Source organism: Pyxicephalus adspersus, chromosome 3 (genome assembly GCF_032062135.1).
Source record: "Pyxicephalus adspersus chromosome 3, UCB_Pads_2.0, whole genome shotgun sequence".
In the NCBI taxonomy this organism is placed as follows: Eukaryota; Metazoa; Chordata; class Amphibia; order Anura; family Pyxicephalidae; genus Pyxicephalus; species Pyxicephalus adspersus.
The window spans coordinates 71,378,702-71,398,452 of NC_092860.1; the positions used below are offsets into that span (position 1 = coordinate 71,378,702).

Below are 19,751 nucleotides of genomic sequence, written 5' to 3' on the forward strand. Positions count from 1 at the left end.
GTGATCAGAAGGGGAATTTAAATTGGCACAGGGTGATCAGAAGGAGAATTTAAATTGGCACAGGGTGATCAGAAGGGGAATTTAAATTGGCACAGGGTGATCAGAAGGGGAAGAATCTTTTTTTTCTAGATTTTCCTCCTTTAAAATTGGGTGCGTCTTATATGCCAAATACGGTACATCTTGGAGAGATTCCCTATCCTTTTACTGTATGTGAATCTGGCAAATCAGTGGGAGAAAAACTCCCTATAAATAGTGCTCAGGAAACTTAACACTTGGGAAGCTTGGGGTGTTTTTAGATAGGAAATGTCCTAACTGGGTATAGTTATTATTATTATTATTATTAATAAACAGGATTATTAAACAGGATATAGTAAAATGGAACAGAACCTAAAAAGTATTTACACTTGGATCTCTTGTGGGATGTTTGGACAGATATAATTGGGCTTTGTATGAGAATAGAAAAATTGCCTGGTGTTTATAATGTTCGGCAAAATTTACAGAGACCAGCGGTCTGAGAAATCACATAACATAAATTACAATATGTATGTGGAGCACAATGCATTTCAAAGCACTTCACTGCTTCTTGGTGAAGTAATTTTATTTTATGTATTTGCAGGAAATCCCTGACCCATATAAAAGGTAGTACAAATATGAAAATTGTATTGTAGTTATGTTGTTTTTATTATTTTCTTTACAGATTACTTTATCAGACACTGTTTGGAGGAATTGTGGCATTTACAAAGGAGCAGTTCCTGAAAGTAAATGGCTTCTCAAACATGTTCTGGGGCTGGGGAGGAGAAGATGATGAATTGTATGAAAGGTCTGCAATGTACTATTACTGCAGTAGCATGTATCTTCTGCATTATCTAATAAACTATACACATATAATATCAAAATAAAAAAAAAATAGTTTTTTTTTACCTTAAATGCTGTTATTTTAGAACACTGGCATTTGGAAATGCAAAACAGTCATTGACTATTTCTCCTCTCTGTATTTGGCAACTGGTGTGCACTTCCCATAGATATCTAGTCTGTTGCCTGATCCTGCCACATTCATCAGATCATTAAACAAAGATTTAGTATCTGTTAGGCATGAACACACAACTATGATCATAACATTTAATACATTCGGATGTCACCAAAAAGTGGCTGATATTTCTTTACTGTCCATTGGTTTATCATTATTATTAGTAATATTATTAATATTAGTATATCCAAATGTTAGGTGTAAAGGGTACAGGAAGAGAAACATGATAACTAAGTTTTGTATTTTAGGCAGGGATCTCACGTCTCATCTCATGTCCAATCAGGAGACCGCAAATAGAGGAAAGGTTATAAAGTTCATTGAAAACTGTTTATTCAAATAGTTGAAAGCAACTCAGTGACCAGAGAGCTTTTCCTTATATGGAAAGACCTATTTTCAGTAGCATTTAAACATATGACTATAAAAAAATTAATATACACAAAAATAAAAAACTACAGGAAAAGAAAAAAAAAACAAAAAACATATACAATTAGGTTGTTCTCACTTACCAAATTTTAAGCGAGAACGACCGATGTATATTAGCCGATCACGGTCGAATTAAAAAAAATCCTCTAGTGCCGGGAATCGCACATCTTCTCAATGAATAACGTGGCCGCATTCATTGAGAATATCCCCGGGACTAGAGGTTGGTTAACCTCTAGTGCCCTGGGGATCGCAAACAGGAGGATTCTCCTGTTAAAATCCTCCTGTTAAAATTTCTTAGATCTTCTGATGGTTTTGCGAAATCGGTTCACCAAAATTTCGCAAAACCATCTGAAAATTGTTAATTGGAAGTTCATTAGTACTTTTACTTTTGCAAATACAATTTAAAACCTTACACCTAAATCATGAAACCAGACTCTTCTCAAAGGTGGGCAAGAGCCTGTTCTTTCTCAACAATGTGAAAGGTAGGTCATGGTCGAGCAACAGTGTCTCGTTCCCTCAGCCTCATCTCCATTGCCAGAAATTTAAATTACATTTTTTTTATAATGTAAATAAAACACCACACGCTTACCAGTTTTAAAAACATGTTATTTTTGTTTATGAAAGTATATCCATTGTCATCAATTTGGTCCAGCAGTGTAATACTGTAGGGTCTTTAGAGTGTTGCATTTAGAGGGAAAATATTAACTGACCAGATAAAAACCTATTAAAGATAGAAGCACGGAGATAGTAAAATTTTATTTTCAATTGCAATTGCAAATTAACTCCGAATCCCCAACTGCCTATACTTTAACTTTGATTTATAAAAAAAATGCTTATTCATTGTTTTAGGATTTAGGACAGTTTCTGCTGTCAACAGGCAATAAAAAAAAGTATTTTCCTGACTAAATTTGAACCGCAAACATTTTTAAACTTTTTTTTTCATTTGGATCTGTTACTACTAAACCCCTAGCAATTTTGTTGTCCATACCATGTTCAGGAACTTTACAGTGAACCCAAAACCTTTATCTATTTTGTTGTATTTTTGCATTTTCAAATTGTTTTAACATTGTTGCAAACATTCAGTTTATAACAAATTTCATCACTTTTAATTATCCCTTCTTTTAGAAAGGGTTTAACCCATTAATGTTTTTTTTACTATTAGTATTCACTAAAAAAGAAATACAGTGAAGTTTGGATAAGTAATTATGTGTAGCCTCTAACCTATAAATACTATGGTGGTGTAAAGAATCTCAGCAGTAATTTAGAATACTTTGAGCATAGGAACTGTGTCCACCTGCAATGAAAGCCTCAACTAATAACATTTTTTATTGTAGGGTGATTGCTGCCAAAATGAAAATAGAACGTCCGAATCCAAAGATTTCAAAATCAAAAGCGATTCTTCATGTAAGAGATGTGGGCAATGAGCGCAACAGAAAAAGGTATGTTAGAACATATTGGTCTGAAAGAATATATATCTTATATCTAGGCAACATTTGAAAAGTATTCCTTAGGAGTAGCACCAACCGCATGAAGACACCAAAGTAGCATTAAACAGGCAGAAAGGAAAAATGTTATCCATTCCTAGTTCAAGTGACAATTGCTGTATAGATGACACCCTATGTAATTAGCTAGGTGTATTGAAGACAAAGAATACCTGGCCCTGCCGCCTGACTGTCATAAAAATATATAGATATATTTTTTAAACTACTTTGGGGGGGGGTAACAGATGACTATTTTTGTGCATAAGCATATTCATCCTTGAAAGCTATAGATGCTATCTATATTCAAATCAGGTAATCCAACTGGGCAGTTTGGCTTTTGTCTACACCAGGGCTGTCAAACTCAAATACACAGAGGGACGAAGTTAAAAACTTACAACAATTCAGGGACCAATCTTGAAATATATTAAAAGAATTGTCAATCTATTTCTGTCTATATATGTCTATGTATTGCATGTATTGAAAATTATGATGTGAGGTAGTAACAGAGATTCACGTGGATCCTGCCATGTGTAAGAAAATGAATGTAGATTCTCTGTGTATATTCCAGCACATTATAATAGATCCTCAGCCTAATACTGACTGTAAGTCCTCCCAGCTATGTACTACAATCATAGAAATACAGTTGATTACCAGGATTACTTGTGTCTATAGAACAGTCAATAGAAGAAATCAACAACGCGGGGCCACGCATAGGCTGCTGGTCCATAGATGCGAGTGATGCCAGGAATTTTAGTAGCGGCAAAAAAAAAAGGCCCTTGCGGACCAGTTTTGGCACGCGGGCCAGAGTTTGACACCTCTGGTCTACACCAAGTAAATATATCTAATCAGTAAGGGCTCCTTCCTAAACAGGAAATCTGACATTGCCCCCAACATTTTCTTGTAGGAACCTTTCAGGTTCATGTGTTTCAATGGCAGTAATTGATTCCCACCGGGGAATGTATGTGGGAATGTGAGATTCTCTGTTTTATAAGCCCTAGCCATGAAATATAAATGAGTAATGTTCTACACTGTAGTAAAACACAAACATCAGTTTTGTATTTTTGGGGGCATACATACATTTAAAGTGTATTTTCCTTAAAGAATTGAATATATTGACATATAGGTAAAAAGCAAGGTATTTGTAAAAAATTGCAATCTCTATGTAGAAATGTATAGGAATGTGTGGTACTCGTATGTAATATGGAGACTTATAATTTAGTATGGAGAAATGGATAATGTTTGTTTTCTTTTAAATATAGATTTACAAATACTGCAAATATAGTTGCAGATTGGCATGATCAATTCAGCCCCGGCTGAGAGTCATACAGTTTAATTTCTCAAAAGGTGCAGCTTGCATATTTGTAACAATTTTATTATTCTGTTTTCTTCTTTTTTTAAATTAGTATACCCCTGATAAAGAAAGCTGGAATCCGAATGCACAGAGATGGACTAAGTTCCCTGAACTATACAATCATCAGTACAACAAAGCATAGGCTTTATACTAAAGTAACAGTTGATATTGGGCATCCGGAGAAATCCTTGATCTAGAAAAGTATGATCTTTACAGTATATACTAAATATAAAAAAGGTAAAATCTAGTGATAATGGACCACAGCATGATAAAGTTTTTAAATATCTCACAAAAATTAAACAAAACATGGGAAAACTAAAATCATGCCCCTTTATCCAGAAATTTGATATTGTATTCTAACATTTTCTATGAAAACAGCAGTGTAAAAGATGTTACAGAAGCATGTCTGAGGTAAAGTGAACCTTAAGGTTAACCTTAAAGTAAAATTATTTATTCAGGAACTTCACCCTGTATACAAAATTGTTTATGTATGATTTTTAGTGGAAAAAATGTAGACATAAAAGTTCAGAAATGTACCTTACCCTATCTTCCGACTGCAGTGCCTAGGCAAGGGTGATGTCACATTCCTTTTGGGGAGATGCTTATTGATAAAGATGATAATTAGGATCCCAAATCTTGTGAGAAGATGATTTACCACTGGACTGCAGTGTCTTGTCATGACATTTAGGATACTCATCTTTTTCCTAGGAATAGGATAGCTACGTTATACCCTGCTATGTGAAAGACAGGGGTTAGATAATAATGAATTTTTATCCAATAACTGTAGCATGTACAAAAAGTGTATTTTTGGACTGGTCCTTTTTAAAAGAAGTACTGGTTGCTGCTGGAAAGAAAATATGTCTTTTTTTCCCACAATGCTCATGTGATGCTTAAGCTGCGTACACACGGCAAATTTTTCTCGCCCGATAATCGGTATCGGCCAATTATCGGGCGAAAATCTGCCGTGTTTACAGTCGGTCGTCGTCCATCGTCCGACGACCGTCCTGGCGGATCCATGGACGATGGACGACGACCGATCCTAATGAAAGGGAAGGGGAGAGCGCGCAGCAGGGTGCCGCTCCGTCGCTCTCCCCCTCCCCTCTCCATAGAGCATGAACGGTGCTGTATGTACAGCATCGTTCATGCATCGTGCAGTCTTTTCTCGTTGGAAAGGATCGTGAAAGATCCTTTCCAACGAGAAAAATTGCAAGTGTGTACGCAGCTTTACTTTGCTACTAATCACTCAAAGAGATCATGCTTTACTGACCATGGTATTGCTGCAGTATTACAACATTTAAAATTCTTTGAAATGGTGATTAAACAATATAGTTTTGTATGCCTTTGATTATCCATTATGCAAATGAACCTTTATGAGAGTTCTGTTGTTCAACAGAAAAACTGGAGCTTCACTTGGATAACTAAATTTAATACAAAAAAAAAATAAAAAAACTAAAAACAAAAAAAAAATGTCAAGGAACCAAACTGCCTATATAAATGGGCATATGTGTTTTAATAAAATAGTTTGAGTTGTAACCTTTTTAAAGAATAGCATTATAGAGCCATCATTGCATAAGATGCAGTGTATTAAATCCAATCACATGGCAGCTTTGCATTTTTTTGGGAAAATCGTGTGGTAGACCTGGAAAAAAATTGTACAAGATAACAGTACATTTCAGGTTGTGTAGAAATTGGTTAATAAATTAGGTCAATAGAATGTGTGCCACTAAAAGGTCATGGCCGATTTTATTGTTGAAAACATTCATTGCTAGAGTGTCACCATTTTAATAGATGTAGGTATGTGGTAGCACTGGACTAGTGAGAGACTAAATATTTTTTTTATTAATATTAATAATATGTATTTTAAACAGTATGCAAGTATTTGTGTCTGTAAGTAATTTATTCTGATAATGATGGGCACTCCCAACTACACAATAAATACATAATCCAGTGATACTGTATATATTAGGCGTTGCCAATTTTTAACCCAAGAACAGATTATATGAGGAGCTTTTTATATTAACTCCACACCCAAGAACATTTTCAAAAAGACAGATTGATGATAAATCTACTCATTTATTCAACAACATGGAAAAACTATCTGAGAACTGGCCTTTTATTAATCTAGAGAAAATCATGAGAAAAAGTACACCAATTCTAAGGTTTCATCAATCCATTATAGAAACTCATCTGCTCCCTAGTAGGTTCTATTTAAATCTAACACACAATAAATTCTACTTTGTTTGTCATTGTTTATTTAACAAACATGAAGCCACAAGTTGTGTGTGAAAAACTAAGTACACCCCATGATTCTATAGCTTGTGGAACCATCGTTTTGCAAAAGTAACACAAAATAATTGTTTTCTGTGTCATTTTTTCAGTCTCCGACATCATTGTGGAGTAATTTTGGCCTATTCTTTACAATATTTCTTCAGTTCAGTTTGCTGAGGTTTGCAGGTATTTATTTATGCACAGTTCTCTTAAGCTTCCACCACGGAATTTCATTTATGTTGAGGCTGAACATTGCATTGCACCATGAGTCATTGCTATTGTAACACCTTGATTCTTTTTTTGTTCATTCATTCTCTTGTAGATTTACTGGTGTGCGTAGAATTATTGTTCTATTGTATGACCCAATTTCAGCCAAGCATTAGCTGACACACAGATTGCCTCACATTTGACTCTAGAGTACTTTGGTATTCAAAGGAATTCATTGTCAACTCAGTGAGTCTGATTTGTTAAAGCTCTCCAAGACTGGCAAAGAGAGACTTTCATCAGTGAAGCTGGGTGACAGCAAACCTGGAATGGATCTGATCTGATTGCTAACAAATATTACATTACTTTTAGGAAATCCATTCCAGGTTTGCTGGATCACCCAGCTTCACAGATGAAAGCGTATCCTCTAAAGTCTTGGAGAGCTTTAAAAAAAATTAGGCCCAGTGACTAAAAGAACCTCATATCCTGTGGCTGCAAAACAAGCTCAAATCTCTACCCTTCTACCACTGTGCCTAAATGTTAGTATGAGGTGTTGATTCTGATATGCTGTGTTTGGTTTTGTCAAACAGGGTACTGTACATTATGGTTTGTTAAGATGCACTTTTGTAAACCTAAGCTGTGGTGGTATGTTCTATTTAGAGAGAAGATGCTTTCTCCTGGCAACACTTCCAAACAAACTATACTTGTTTAGTCTTTTTCTAATTGTACTGTCTCAATCGTTAATATTTACCAAACTATCTGAGGCCTGTAGGGTCTAAAAGGTAGCTCCTTGGATCTTTCAACTTCAATATTTCAATCTGAGCATTGCATGCTTTAATGTTTTCCTCTTTTACTGTTTTCCACTTAATATACTTTCTCACTGTATAATGATGGATTTCAAATTGTTTGTAAATACCCCTTTCCAGATTGATGGGCAGCAACAACTGCTTCTGTTATCAAGATCATTGCTGAAATATTTCCTCCTTGGCATTGTGGTAACAAACCTGAATGCCCCAGACCAGCAAACAGACAAAACCTCTGCTTTTATAGAGGTAATTGCACTTACTGAGTATAAATCAATCAAGTGCATTTGAATAGCAGCATCTGATACTTACCTATTTTATTCCAAACTTACCTTATTCCTAAATGTACCTAACTTTCCACACACTGCTTCTGCATTTTGATTTTGTCTCTGTTAAATAATGACATGTTGTAATATGTAGTGTGTTACTGTTTATCTAAGATTGTTTTACCTAATTGTAAGGCCTACTAAAGACCAGATAATTGTTTTAATTTATCCTGAAAATTCAAAAACCTAAAACTGAAAGAAGGTGCCCTTTTTCTCACCACTGTAAGATATCTGTGAATATACTTTTGTTAAACATCTATTTTATAAAGAATATGATCAGTCTATTCTTTGTAAACTAAAATATGTTTACATAAAAAAAATGGATTCATTGTACTATGTGGTACAGTACTAAAAACAGTCTAAAAATTGTGGGAACATTTTAGCCTATTTTAGTCTTAATGACCCATAGTCATAGACCCATTGAAACAACCTGATTTTACATATATTAGACAGATGACCATAAAAGATTTAGCATGTAGGCTGGATGTAGCTAAAGATTGCTGCATTTCTTTTTTTCAAAAACGTATTAATATTAACCTGTCCTAATGTAAAAATAAGGATACTCATAAAAATGTACATCTGAGGATTTAACTGAACATGTTTATTTTGTTTGTGGAAAAAAGTATGGGATTTTAGATAATAGTGTTTTGTTTTATCTCAATGTACCGTTAAAGCTAAACTAAACCTGTGATGCTTATCTGTTCCATCACATCTGTCATCTCTTTCCTTCTTCTCCTCATAGTGGAGATGATCTTCAGCCATCTTGATTTGCTGGGCCGAGATAATGTACAAAAAAAGAGACATGTCCTTTTCTGAACTAAACACCTGACACCAATTTTTCAAAATTTATTTCCACTTTAAACTCCCTTTTTTATCTATATATTTGTGTACATTAAGTATCTGGATGTGGTACTAATATAGACCTACCTATCTGTAACGGTATCAACCGTTGGCGACATCCTTCCTCCTAGTCCGGGTGGCCCTGTGAAGTTACTCCAGCGACTCCCTAAGCTGAATTGTGATTCCCCGTAGTTGGGCAATTCTTACAAGAGCTAGTAGTAATATAGCGGTTCCCTACATCAGGAGACACGGCTGCGAGTTGAGGGTGAAAAAGAAAGAAGAAGAACACTTTATTGATGCCATACTTGGTATTATATACAAGTCCCCATGCAAGGGCACCTGCCCTCTGGACCTGATGGAGAACTAGGCGATAGACACACTGACCAATGGAAATAACCACACTATCCGGGACACTCCCACCCAATGTCTCCCCTCTGTCTGGGAGATAATCAGGTCAGACACCGGACGTAACCCACTCATCTGCAGACAGTTAAACCACATTGTTTATAAAGTCACCCGTACTGAACACACAATGTCTCTCCTGTCTGGGAGATAAATAGGTCAGACACCCTATGTAACCCAATCATCTCAACAGACAAACAGAGGGCCTTTGTTACACTATCTTGCTATAATTACCAATGTTTATTTATTCCTGCATTTATTTAGCTCTTTGATCTTTTACAGAGATCATAGTCATGTCACTACCTGTTTTAGAAGGGCTCACAATCTAATGGCTCTTACCATAGTCATATGATATTAACAACCAATAAACATTCCAGTTAATTTTGGATGGAAACACATTAACTGACAAACTACATGCAGATAATGTCCTGGCCAAGATTTGATTTTAGGAGGTTAGTGCTGCTGTGATAAAAAGGTTTTATCCTTAATATTTATTAGTAGGATATACACTAGGTGGATGTGGTTTCCTATTCCTCAAGCACTTGTATGTTGGACCACCAGGGAATAAAGTAGACCTGTACTCTATAATTATTTTTAATATAATCTCTATAGTTTGTGTAATTTACCAGCTATTCCCATTACTCTTCATCACTTTTCTTTTTAAATTACCCCAATAATGTTTTCACTTGGATCCCCTGCGACTAGCGCCTGTGTTTAGCTGCTGACAGCTATGTTTACTTCCACTAGTTTTCCTAGTTCTTTTCCTTGCTACAGGTTCATGTTTTGGTAATCCCACACATGCATTTAGTAAACCTGGGGAGAAAGCTCTCAAGTCAAGAGATTACGGTTTCATGTTTGACAAAGTCTCATGCGATGGAAGAAGGATATTCCCACAATTATGTGCAGTTTAGTAGGCTGGAAACAGCTGCCATGACATAGCATTATTTCATTGAATGAGCAAACAAAAAAAAAAGACAGTAGAATTTCATGCTCGTAAACATTGTGTAAAAAAAGTGCCAAGATTTTTGAACAGGGATTAAATGAAGGACAACAATCAATGCTGAGTATAGGTCCTCTTTATCTGAAACTAATTAATGTCATTTTCTGTTTGTGGGGTTTTTCCTTCTATTATGGCAAAAAAACATTTTCTACTTCAAACTGGGGTGCCAAAGCTTCAATGCAAATACAAGTTTGTGGCAGAAGCGTACCTCTTTGTCCTTCCTGATAACTATGGGGGTGGTGCCATGTAAGAGTTGGCACTGGCATGAAGACATCTATTTTGGATGTAAATATTTTTTTCTGTTAGTCTTGTATTTGTATGGCCTTTATTTAGAAGATTTGATTTATAGAATAGAATAGAATCAATGTGATTTGTGTGAAGAAATGATAAACTAAGCCATATTTGCTACATTTTATTTAAATTTTAAATTAAATTTAAATTAAGCTATTATTTATTGTAAAATTCCATTTAACTGCTTGTAATGTGATGCATATTACAATGCCCGGAGATCCTCTGCTGTGCCATTATTGTAATCACCATTTTTAGTTGAACAGTTTGATTTTTTGTATGTATTTTTTATCTTCAATCACTGTATGTTGTACAACTGAATCTTTTTGCACTAGTTCCAAACCTCTTAAACAATTATTTTCTGATTTGGTTTAAGTGGAAGCACTGTCTAGCATAACATACATTAATAAACTTCTACAAACTGCTTGATGCCTCTGTAGTTATGATACATGCTTTTGTCCCAAAGTACTATCATCTGTGAAAAACTGTAATTTTATTTGTCACTAGCAATCTTCCTGATCTGTTTGCACTGCAATTAGAAGTCTGTCTTCTCTACTCATTAAAGAAACATTCTCCTCACAGTAGGAATGGCACACTACTAATTGGCTCACCCTTCTTGAAATAATAGAACACAGTGAGTTTTTTCCTTTCAGGTGCTTATTTTTAAAAAGAATTTTGTTCCTAGTAATAATAGTGGTGTAGAGCGTATTATGGTGTACTATATACAGTGTTTATGAAACTGCTTCAAAGCTTTCTTTCTTGATATCTTGGCAGTAACACCACTTTTTGTTGTAGGCTGACAATGAAATGCCCCACAATTTGTTTTACAATTTAAATTTTACATTCCAACATTTTAAACCATCAGTTTTCAAGGCACTGTGTAAATAATTTACAAATATTATAAACAGTAGTAAATGATCAGCCAGACTATTGTCCTTGCTGTTCCAAATGGGAGGCGCTTAATGCCAACCATGCAGATGTTTTAGTGTATTTTTATTAGCAAATGGGATTACCCAACAGCAAATGGGATTGTGATTACCCAACAAGGACCATCCATTAACGTTTACTTACATTTATTTATTTTTAGCCAACAAAATTCTCTTTAGGAATAGGATCCTAATGAAAAGTTCAGTAAAGCAGATAAACAATATATGTGGCGGCAGTATGGTTGTTTTTCTTTGTCTGGAACCATAGTCAAGGTGGAGGGAATTATGAACAGTTACCAATACCAGTCACTTTTTGCCCAAAACCTTCAGGTGTCCTCTAGAAAGCTGAAGATGCAGGGCAATTTCGCCTTTAAACATGACAATGTCCCCAGGCATACATACAAATCAACAAAATAATGGCTTCACCAGAAGACAATTTAAGTTTTGGAATGGCCCAGTCAGAGCCCAGACCCAAATCCAAGCCCCAAAAATTCTGTGGAATGACCTGAAAAGATGCCCTCATAAACAGATTTGGAACCCTTTTGAAAAGAAGAGTGGGAAAATATTGCCAAGTCAAAATGTGTCGTGCTGATGTAGTCATACCCGAGAAGACTGAATTCTGTAATTAAATCAAAAAGTGCCTCAACAAAGTATTAGTTTAAGGTTTTGCACACTTATGCAACCAGCTTATCATACATTTTTTTTATATTTAACCTTAGCAGTTTTGTTTGTTTTCCATTTGAACTGTACAGGCTATAGATCAAAACAAAGGTGGGAAAGTTTGAAATTGATGTATTGTGGTCTCATTTTTTTACATCACAAAAACCTTGCATTTTAACAGGGGTGTGTACATTTTTATATCCACTGGATATCTTATATTAAAATAAATACCATATATAGCATACTAGAAAATACTATATATGTCCAAATATTCTTTATCCTTATATGCAAATGGTATTGTAGGATTGCGAGTTCTTTAGGTATCTTTAGGCACAGGTCAGTAAGAAGTGAAGAACAGTCAGGAATGAGGCACTAGGGGTAGGACCCTGCTTCTGAGAGCTTACAATCTAAAGTGGAGATACAAGTAAGGTAAAGTCCTTTAACAACTGGGGCAGGAGGCAGATAGGGATATTTGGTTGAACGGTACCATGACAGATTGTATTTGTTTAGAAAAGTTATGTCTTAAGGGTGTTATTAAAGATTTCAAGTCATCATGTCAGATGTGATGTGAAAGAGAGTTTCTAAGAAAGATAAAGCTCATCAGAGGCCCTGAATGCAAGAGTGAAAGGAGGTGACCAACATGGAAAATAGGGGGAATTTATGAGCTGAGTAAAGGCTATATTGGAATGGTATCTGGTAAATAGCTTTGTAGGTGAAGGTTTGGAGTTAAAACTGATTTCTTTGGTGGCAGTCAGTATAAGGATTATTATAGAAAGACTGCATTTGAGGAGTGCAAGGAAAGGAGGATTAGGTAAGTGGCAGAGTTTAGTAGCGATTGGAGGGGATGACCATAGAATGTAATGTTTCAGTATGCAGTTGAGACAGGACATAAAAGCATGCACAAACATTTTATTAGGCTTAATATTATACAGTATTTACATAGGGCCATCATATTACACAGCACTGTACAAAGTCCATAGTGGTGTCACTAACTGTCCCTCAAAGTAGTTCACACTCTAGTGTCCCTACCATAGTCATATGTCATCAATTTTTAGGGGGAAGACAGTTAACTTAGCTGTATGTTTTTGGGATGTGGGAGGAAACCAGGAGAAACCCACGCAGACACAGGGAGAACCTGCAAACTCCATGCAGATAATGTCCTGGCTGGGAATCAAACCTGAGATCTAGCGCTGCAAAGGCCAGAGGGCTAACCCCTGAGCCACCACGCTGCAGTTTATGGATAAGGAAGTTGTAAATGAGTTAGTGTAGGGCTTTATTAAAAGCTGAGAATCAAATGATACCCCAAAGTAGTGGGCTTTAGACATCAGAGAATGGGATTAGGGGAGGTAAAGCACTTTGTGATTTCCATTCTAGATATTAGAGTGGAGGCAGCTGGTCCAGATGAAAGTGACCACTTAATGTAACCTATACAGTAAGCTTAAAACTGACTTTTCATATTGCAAGAGGTGAAATCACCATTGTTTCTATGTGATCTTGGGGAATATCAAGTACTCAAAATTTTGAAGGACGACACTACAAGGTAGTGCAGTATCATCTTGGGACAACTGGGAGGTTACTTGGCAATTACTAGATATTTCAAATCTGCAAACGCCCTAATATCTGTATATTTTAATTATTTGTTGTTAGGGTGTTCAAATGGTGACTGGAACCTTTTTCTCATGATCCAAAACACTTCCAAGACCAGGTAATTTAGCTCTACAGTTAGGGATGTTTATTATAAAGAACACAAACAAAACATTATAATTATCTTTCTAGGTTATAGTGATACAAAGTCAGAAATTTTTATCATGAAAAAGCAACACAAAAATGTTTATGGCTGGTAAAGTGTTTTTTTTTCTCAACTGGATTCCTGACTATTTTGTTAATACTTGCAATAATGAGGTGCAGAAATTTCTGTATAACTTTTGAGGATTGGGCAAAAAATCATGGTTGGGGGAGGTCTTAAAGCTGTTGTTGGTATGTACCAAGAAGTGGATCCAGCATTGTTCATGTCCTTCAATGTAAACCCAATTGTGATGGCTCAGTGGTTAACCTTCTGGCCTTTGCAGTGCTATGTCTTAGGTTTAAATCTTGGAGTTCAAAGGAGTGGAGTGCATTGAGTTTAAAGGTTCTTCCTGTGTTTTTGTGGGTTTTTCCTGGGCACTCTGGTTTCCTCCCACATTCCTAAACATGCAGTTAGGTTAATTGGCTTCTTCTCAAATTGGCCTTGGACTGTGTTAATGACATACAGTTAGGTCCATAAATATTTGGACAGAGACAACTTTTTTGTAATTTTGGTTCTGTACAATACCACAATTAATTTTAAATAAAACAACGCAGACTTTCAGCTTTTATTCAGTGGGTTGAACAAAAAGATTGCATAAAAATGTGAAGAACTAAAGTCTTTTTTTTTACACAATTACATAATTTCAGGGGCTCAAAAGTAATTGGACAATTGACTCAAAGGCTATTTCATGGGATGGTGAGGCCAATTCCTTTGTTATATCATTATCAATTAAGCAGATAAAAAGCCTTGATTTGAGGGGGGGTGCTTGTGTGTGGAAGATTTTGCTGTGAACAGACAACATGTGGTCAAAGGAGCTCTCCATTCAGGTGAAACAAGCCATCCTTATATTGCAAAAACAGAAAAAAACCATCCAAGAAATTGCTACAATATTAGGAGTGGCAAAATCCACAGTTTGGTACATCATGAGAAAGAAACAAAACAAAGCACTGGTGAGCTCAGCAATGCCAAATGAATTCTGAGTTGTTCAGAGACATACTGTCTGCTCAAATCCAGCTGAATGCAGTCACATTGATTGGGAGGCGTTTCATAATACAGATGGACAATGACCCAAAACATACAGCCAAAGCAACCCAGGAGTTTATTAAAGCAAAGAAGTGGAATATTCTTAAATGGCCAAGTCAGTAACCTGATCTGAACCCAATTGAGCATGCATTTCACTTGTTGAAGACTAAACTTCAGACAGAAAGGCCCCCAAACACACATCAACTGAAAGCCGCTGCAGTAAAGGCCTGGCAGAGCATTAAAAAGGAGGAAACCCAGCATCTGGTGATGTCCATGAGTTCAAGACTACAGGCTGTCATTGCCAGCAAAGGGTTTTCAACCAAATGTTAGAAATGAACATTTTATTTTCAGCTTTTAATTTGTCCAATTACTTTTAAGCCCCTAAAATGAAGTGATGTGTAAAAAAAGGTTTTAGTTCCTCACATTTATATGCAATCTTTTTGTTCAACCCACTGAGCTGAAATCACTTCAATCACTTAAAGCTGAAAGTCTGCAGTAAAACTACATCTGAGTTGTTTCTTTTAAAAATATTTGTGGTAATGTACAGAACCAAAATTAGAAAGAAGTTGTCTCTGTCCAAATATTTATGGACCTAACTGTATGACTACAGAAGTGACATTAGATTGTGAGTCCCTTTGATAGTTAGTGACATGATTATGGACTTTGTACAGTAATATATTGGTGCTATATAAATACTGGATAATAATATTAATGATCTGGTGTCCTATTATGTTTACCCTTTGCAGACCCTTCACAAAATGAAAAATCACCTGCACTATGTGTCACACTTACCTCTTCCCCTCTTAAGTGCAGACGTCTCTCTCCTGTGCATGCGGGCAGTTCTGACGCTGGGCGTGCCTCTGTTTTCAAGCTTTTTCAATTCTGTTCAATCCGCTGGCCAATCAGAAAATAGCCTCTTGATCAGCCCTGCCTATTTAGCTAGCTCACACACTGCATTAAGTGTTCGTGCAACAAGTCTTCACTAGGGCTGAGCCCCTAGCTCTGTGAGCCAGTTCCTGTACAACTGCTACTTAATCCAGTGTCTCCTGTGTTTTCTGTGCCCACATTGGCCTTTGTGTCACTGGTGTCTGTCTCCTGGATCCCTGGCTATTGACCCCTGGCGTGTGACCTGACCTCTCTACAAGGTAGTGCAGTAGCATCTTGGGACAACTGGGAGGTTACTTGGCATTTACTAGATATTTAAAATCTGTACTCTATTGACCCCTGGCGTGTGACCTGACCTCTCTTGCTTGCTTCCTGCCTCAACCCCGGCTTTCCTTGACTATCCTTCTGCGTTGTGATTTGGTACTGTGTTCCACCCACCTTGGTATTCCCAAGGACCGCAACCTGGCAGTAACCAGTGGGGCAACTTCCTCAGAGGCTCTGGATAGGACCTGGTTACTGTTTAGACTCTGCACCTTGGCCCTTCTCAGGGCTCACACCACCTCCCTGCAAGTCATAGCACCCCGTAGTGGTCCTGTCTTACCATGCGAGACACTATGGCAATAATATTGAGAATCCTGCATTATGCCATTGACCAAACTATTCAGCCTTTGCAATACCACCCAGCAATACTTCAGTGATGGAACAAGATTTTAGGTGAGTTTGAGGATGTGTAGAAAAAGACATCCAAGTGACCCAAGTAGAATATGATGGGAGAGAAAGTAGGTAATGTGTGGCCCAAATGTGCAGTTGCATGCAAAAAATAGATATAGTGTACCAAAGTTCCAATGTCCCCAATAGTGCTGTGGCTTTGCAGTGCCTTCTGTTCTGTGTTACAACTTTCAACCTCCTCCCACACTTTGCTCCAGCTTTCCAATACCCCCATACAATATTGTAGGCTTTACCTGTAAACATTATTTGCTCCTTTAAAAATTTTATGATGTACATAAAGTGTTAAGAGAGGTGGCACTTGAGGAGAGGTGGAAAGGTTAGATAAGATATCTAAGATAAGAAGTCAGAGAAGAGATGATATAGTATTCCACAAAGGTTCCCTGGTTAAGATAAGATGAAGTGTTTTTTAAGAACCACGTCAGTTTTGCGATATGTTTCACACTCTGCTGTGGATTTGACAGGACCAGACACTGGGGATGAGGTGTGCCATGCTATAAATAGGCTGACCATCAAGAATTCCCCAGACCAGATATATTGACAGCCGGGTTTCATAAATGATATAAATGTTTTAAATCCAGTCTGGCCTCTTGGTTAGCTGAGATTTTCAGTGGCTCTCTCCATGAGGTGGTCTGCTGTGATTCTCTTGTCAAAGGGGAAGGATTCATTGAGAATTGAGAACTGGTGCCTAAATAGTCTTCTTAATGTTGATTGTGGCAAATGTTTTCTTCTAACACTTGTTGTCAGTGGCAGGCGATCTTTTGTCCAGCAGTAAGCACTGCTTAACTCAAGTTATAAGTAGACTAAAGTACATTCTCACTGGTGTTAGCTATCTGGGAGACCTGGGAGAGATGCAGGGCTGCTGGCTGGAGGACATGTCTGCTGGCATTGGATCAGGCGAAAGCTTTTGATAGGGTGAATCATAAATATCTCTGGTTACTTAGCAGATAGAACTTACAAACTAAATTTATTGATTGGTCGAAAGTCCTTTTTGATGGGGCAAAAAGCTTTCCACTTGCGAATGGTTGGATTGGTAGATCATTTGAAGTAAGCTTGGAAGTGTGACAATGATGCCCACAGTGTCCCCTGCTATACATGGTCACAATTAACCGCTTAATTCTAAGTCTAGTGAATGGACGGCTGTGCAGGTTTCCTTTGGGCATCACTGAGTGTAGTTGCCTTCTTTGAGAATAGTTACCTACGACGATGATGTATTTGTGATTATCTGGGACAGACTAGGTGCAGGTGGTAGTCTCAGAGATTGAACAGTATGAAGTCGCCTCAAGTTCTAAAATCAACCATGGCAAGTGAGTTCTAGATGGGTATGGAATTGATGAGTTTTGACCTCCTGGATACCTTCCCTACTTTTTGTAGTTAGTGTCATGGTCCGATATTACACTTGGAACACATGGTGTCAAGTATGCATATGTAAATGGCTCGATCTGTTCTTTATGCACTCTTTGGAATTTGCTATATGGATTGATTTTTGAAAAAGGGCTACATACCGTGGTGAATGATTTGTGCTTTTTGGCCTTGATTAATATATGGTAGATATAAATTTAGATATGATTTTTTTGATTATGTAAAAATATATATTTTTCTTGCTTAATCTTCTGGTGTGTAGCTTGTGATATTGAGTTTGACATAAAAACCTGCTATTTATTTTTTCTATCATATATATATCATGTGTTTGCAGGATTTTATTAAAAACAACATTTACAGTAGTCCGGACAAAAGATGATATCATGTACTAGAAGTTTAGTGGTCTCTGGGGACAGATAAGGGTATATTTTGGAGATGTTGGGCAGGTAAAAGTGGCAAGACCTAGAGATGGTTTGAATTTGGGGAGTGAAGAAGAGTGCAGAATCAAAGAGGACACCAAGACATTGGACATAATTGTAGGTTTCTGACAGTGATGGACTTATCATTAAATATGCAATATTAACAAAAAGCTAAACAGAGAAAGGGCATTAAAATATTTTGCTAGATTAAACATTTATTTTGTTTTGTTTGGGATAAGGGAAGGAACCTCTGCCCAATGTATTTCTTTCTGTCCTGGTAAAGATTTTGTTAATGGTGACAAGAATGAATGCAAACTTTTAATAGTTTCATATACATCTATTAAATGCTAATGTAGGTTCTAGACTTCTCCACTATACTCACAAAAATGTTTAATTACCATTGTGTCCCTGTTTAAGAGATTTCTTCCTACTGAAGAAAAATCTCCCAAACTGGGGCATCGCCAGCAATGATACTTAGCAGAAAAAGGTGCCAGAGATACACTATAATTTGAGATCAAAACAATGTATAACATACTTACACGAAATATTATTGATATTCCCATAGGAGACAACAGACAGACAACAATGTTCATTGTAATGCCTCTTTTTATTTATAAATCATATGTTGTAATCATATGTATAAATGTTGACTTTCCTTTGTATGAAATATATTTAATTTCAAAATGCTTTAATACGTTAAAACAACTGAAAAAGCTTTAAACGTGCTGATTCCAAAAAAAGCCTTGTCCTAAAAGAATTTTAATTTTAATGTCCATCAGCGCCCAGCCCAATTCTTCAATTTCTAGACACAAGGCAACTACCAGTCAGACTCACCATAAAATACATGTAACAATGTTGTTCTGACAATTTTTTATAACATAATATTAATAATATTACAGTATTTTTATAGTTCCAACATATTATGCAGTGATGTACATTAAATAGGGGGTTGCAATTGACAGATAGACACAGACAGTGACATAGGAGGAGAAGAGGACCCTGCCCCGAAGAGCTTACAATCTGAAAGATAATAAAAAATTAAAGGTACAGAATTTAAGAACAGCATTTACAACAAAAATGTTCTTATAGACACCTGATTTTCACCTCCACCAGTCATTTTCCAAGAAAAGCTTCAATTGGAAGGAATTGCAACAGGGAACACAAAAAAATATGAAAAAATATACAGGATCCACTGTAAAAATAACTTCTAATCTCAGCTACAAATTTTAGTGTTAGTCTGGTAATGATAATTTGCAAAATGCTTGCCAATGTAGAAGTCAGGAAGGCTTCATCACCAAACCAATCTATAAAAGCTGCCAAAATAGTGGCATGTTTGGCACTATATGCCTTTTCTAAGGACAAAATTAAAGATAATCTTTCTTTTTGCCCAAAACAATGTGACATGGTCTTTTGCTATTCCAAACCCACTGATGCTTTACCTTCATCATACTCCTTCACCATTCCAATTTTGAAGTGCTAGGTCTATTCTCTCTGTTAAGCTCAATAAGTTGTAAGTTATCTCTCAGCAAATTTGTTAGTTTGTTCCACCTG

The 19,751-nt window shown here is 36.4% G+C and overlaps 1 protein-coding gene across 1 annotated transcript in view; it reads left to right on the forward strand.

Annotated features, from left to right (window-relative positions):
* LOC140327411 (beta-1,4-galactosyltransferase 1-like) overlaps nucleotides 1-6,994 on the forward strand; it is a 43,862-nt gene extending 36,868 nt beyond the window's left edge. Inside the window, exons 5-7 of the mRNA XM_072406796.1 lie at nucleotides 698-820; nucleotides 2,785-2,889; nucleotides 4,335-6,994. Coding sequence (XP_072262897.1) covers nucleotides 698-820; nucleotides 2,785-2,889; nucleotides 4,335-4,479 — 373 coding nt within the window. The 3' untranslated portion in view covers nucleotides 4,480-6,994. The remainder of the gene's footprint in view (nucleotides 1-697; nucleotides 821-2,784; nucleotides 2,890-4,334) is intronic.
* The last annotated feature ends 12,757 nt before the right edge of the window (nucleotides 6,995-19,751 follow it).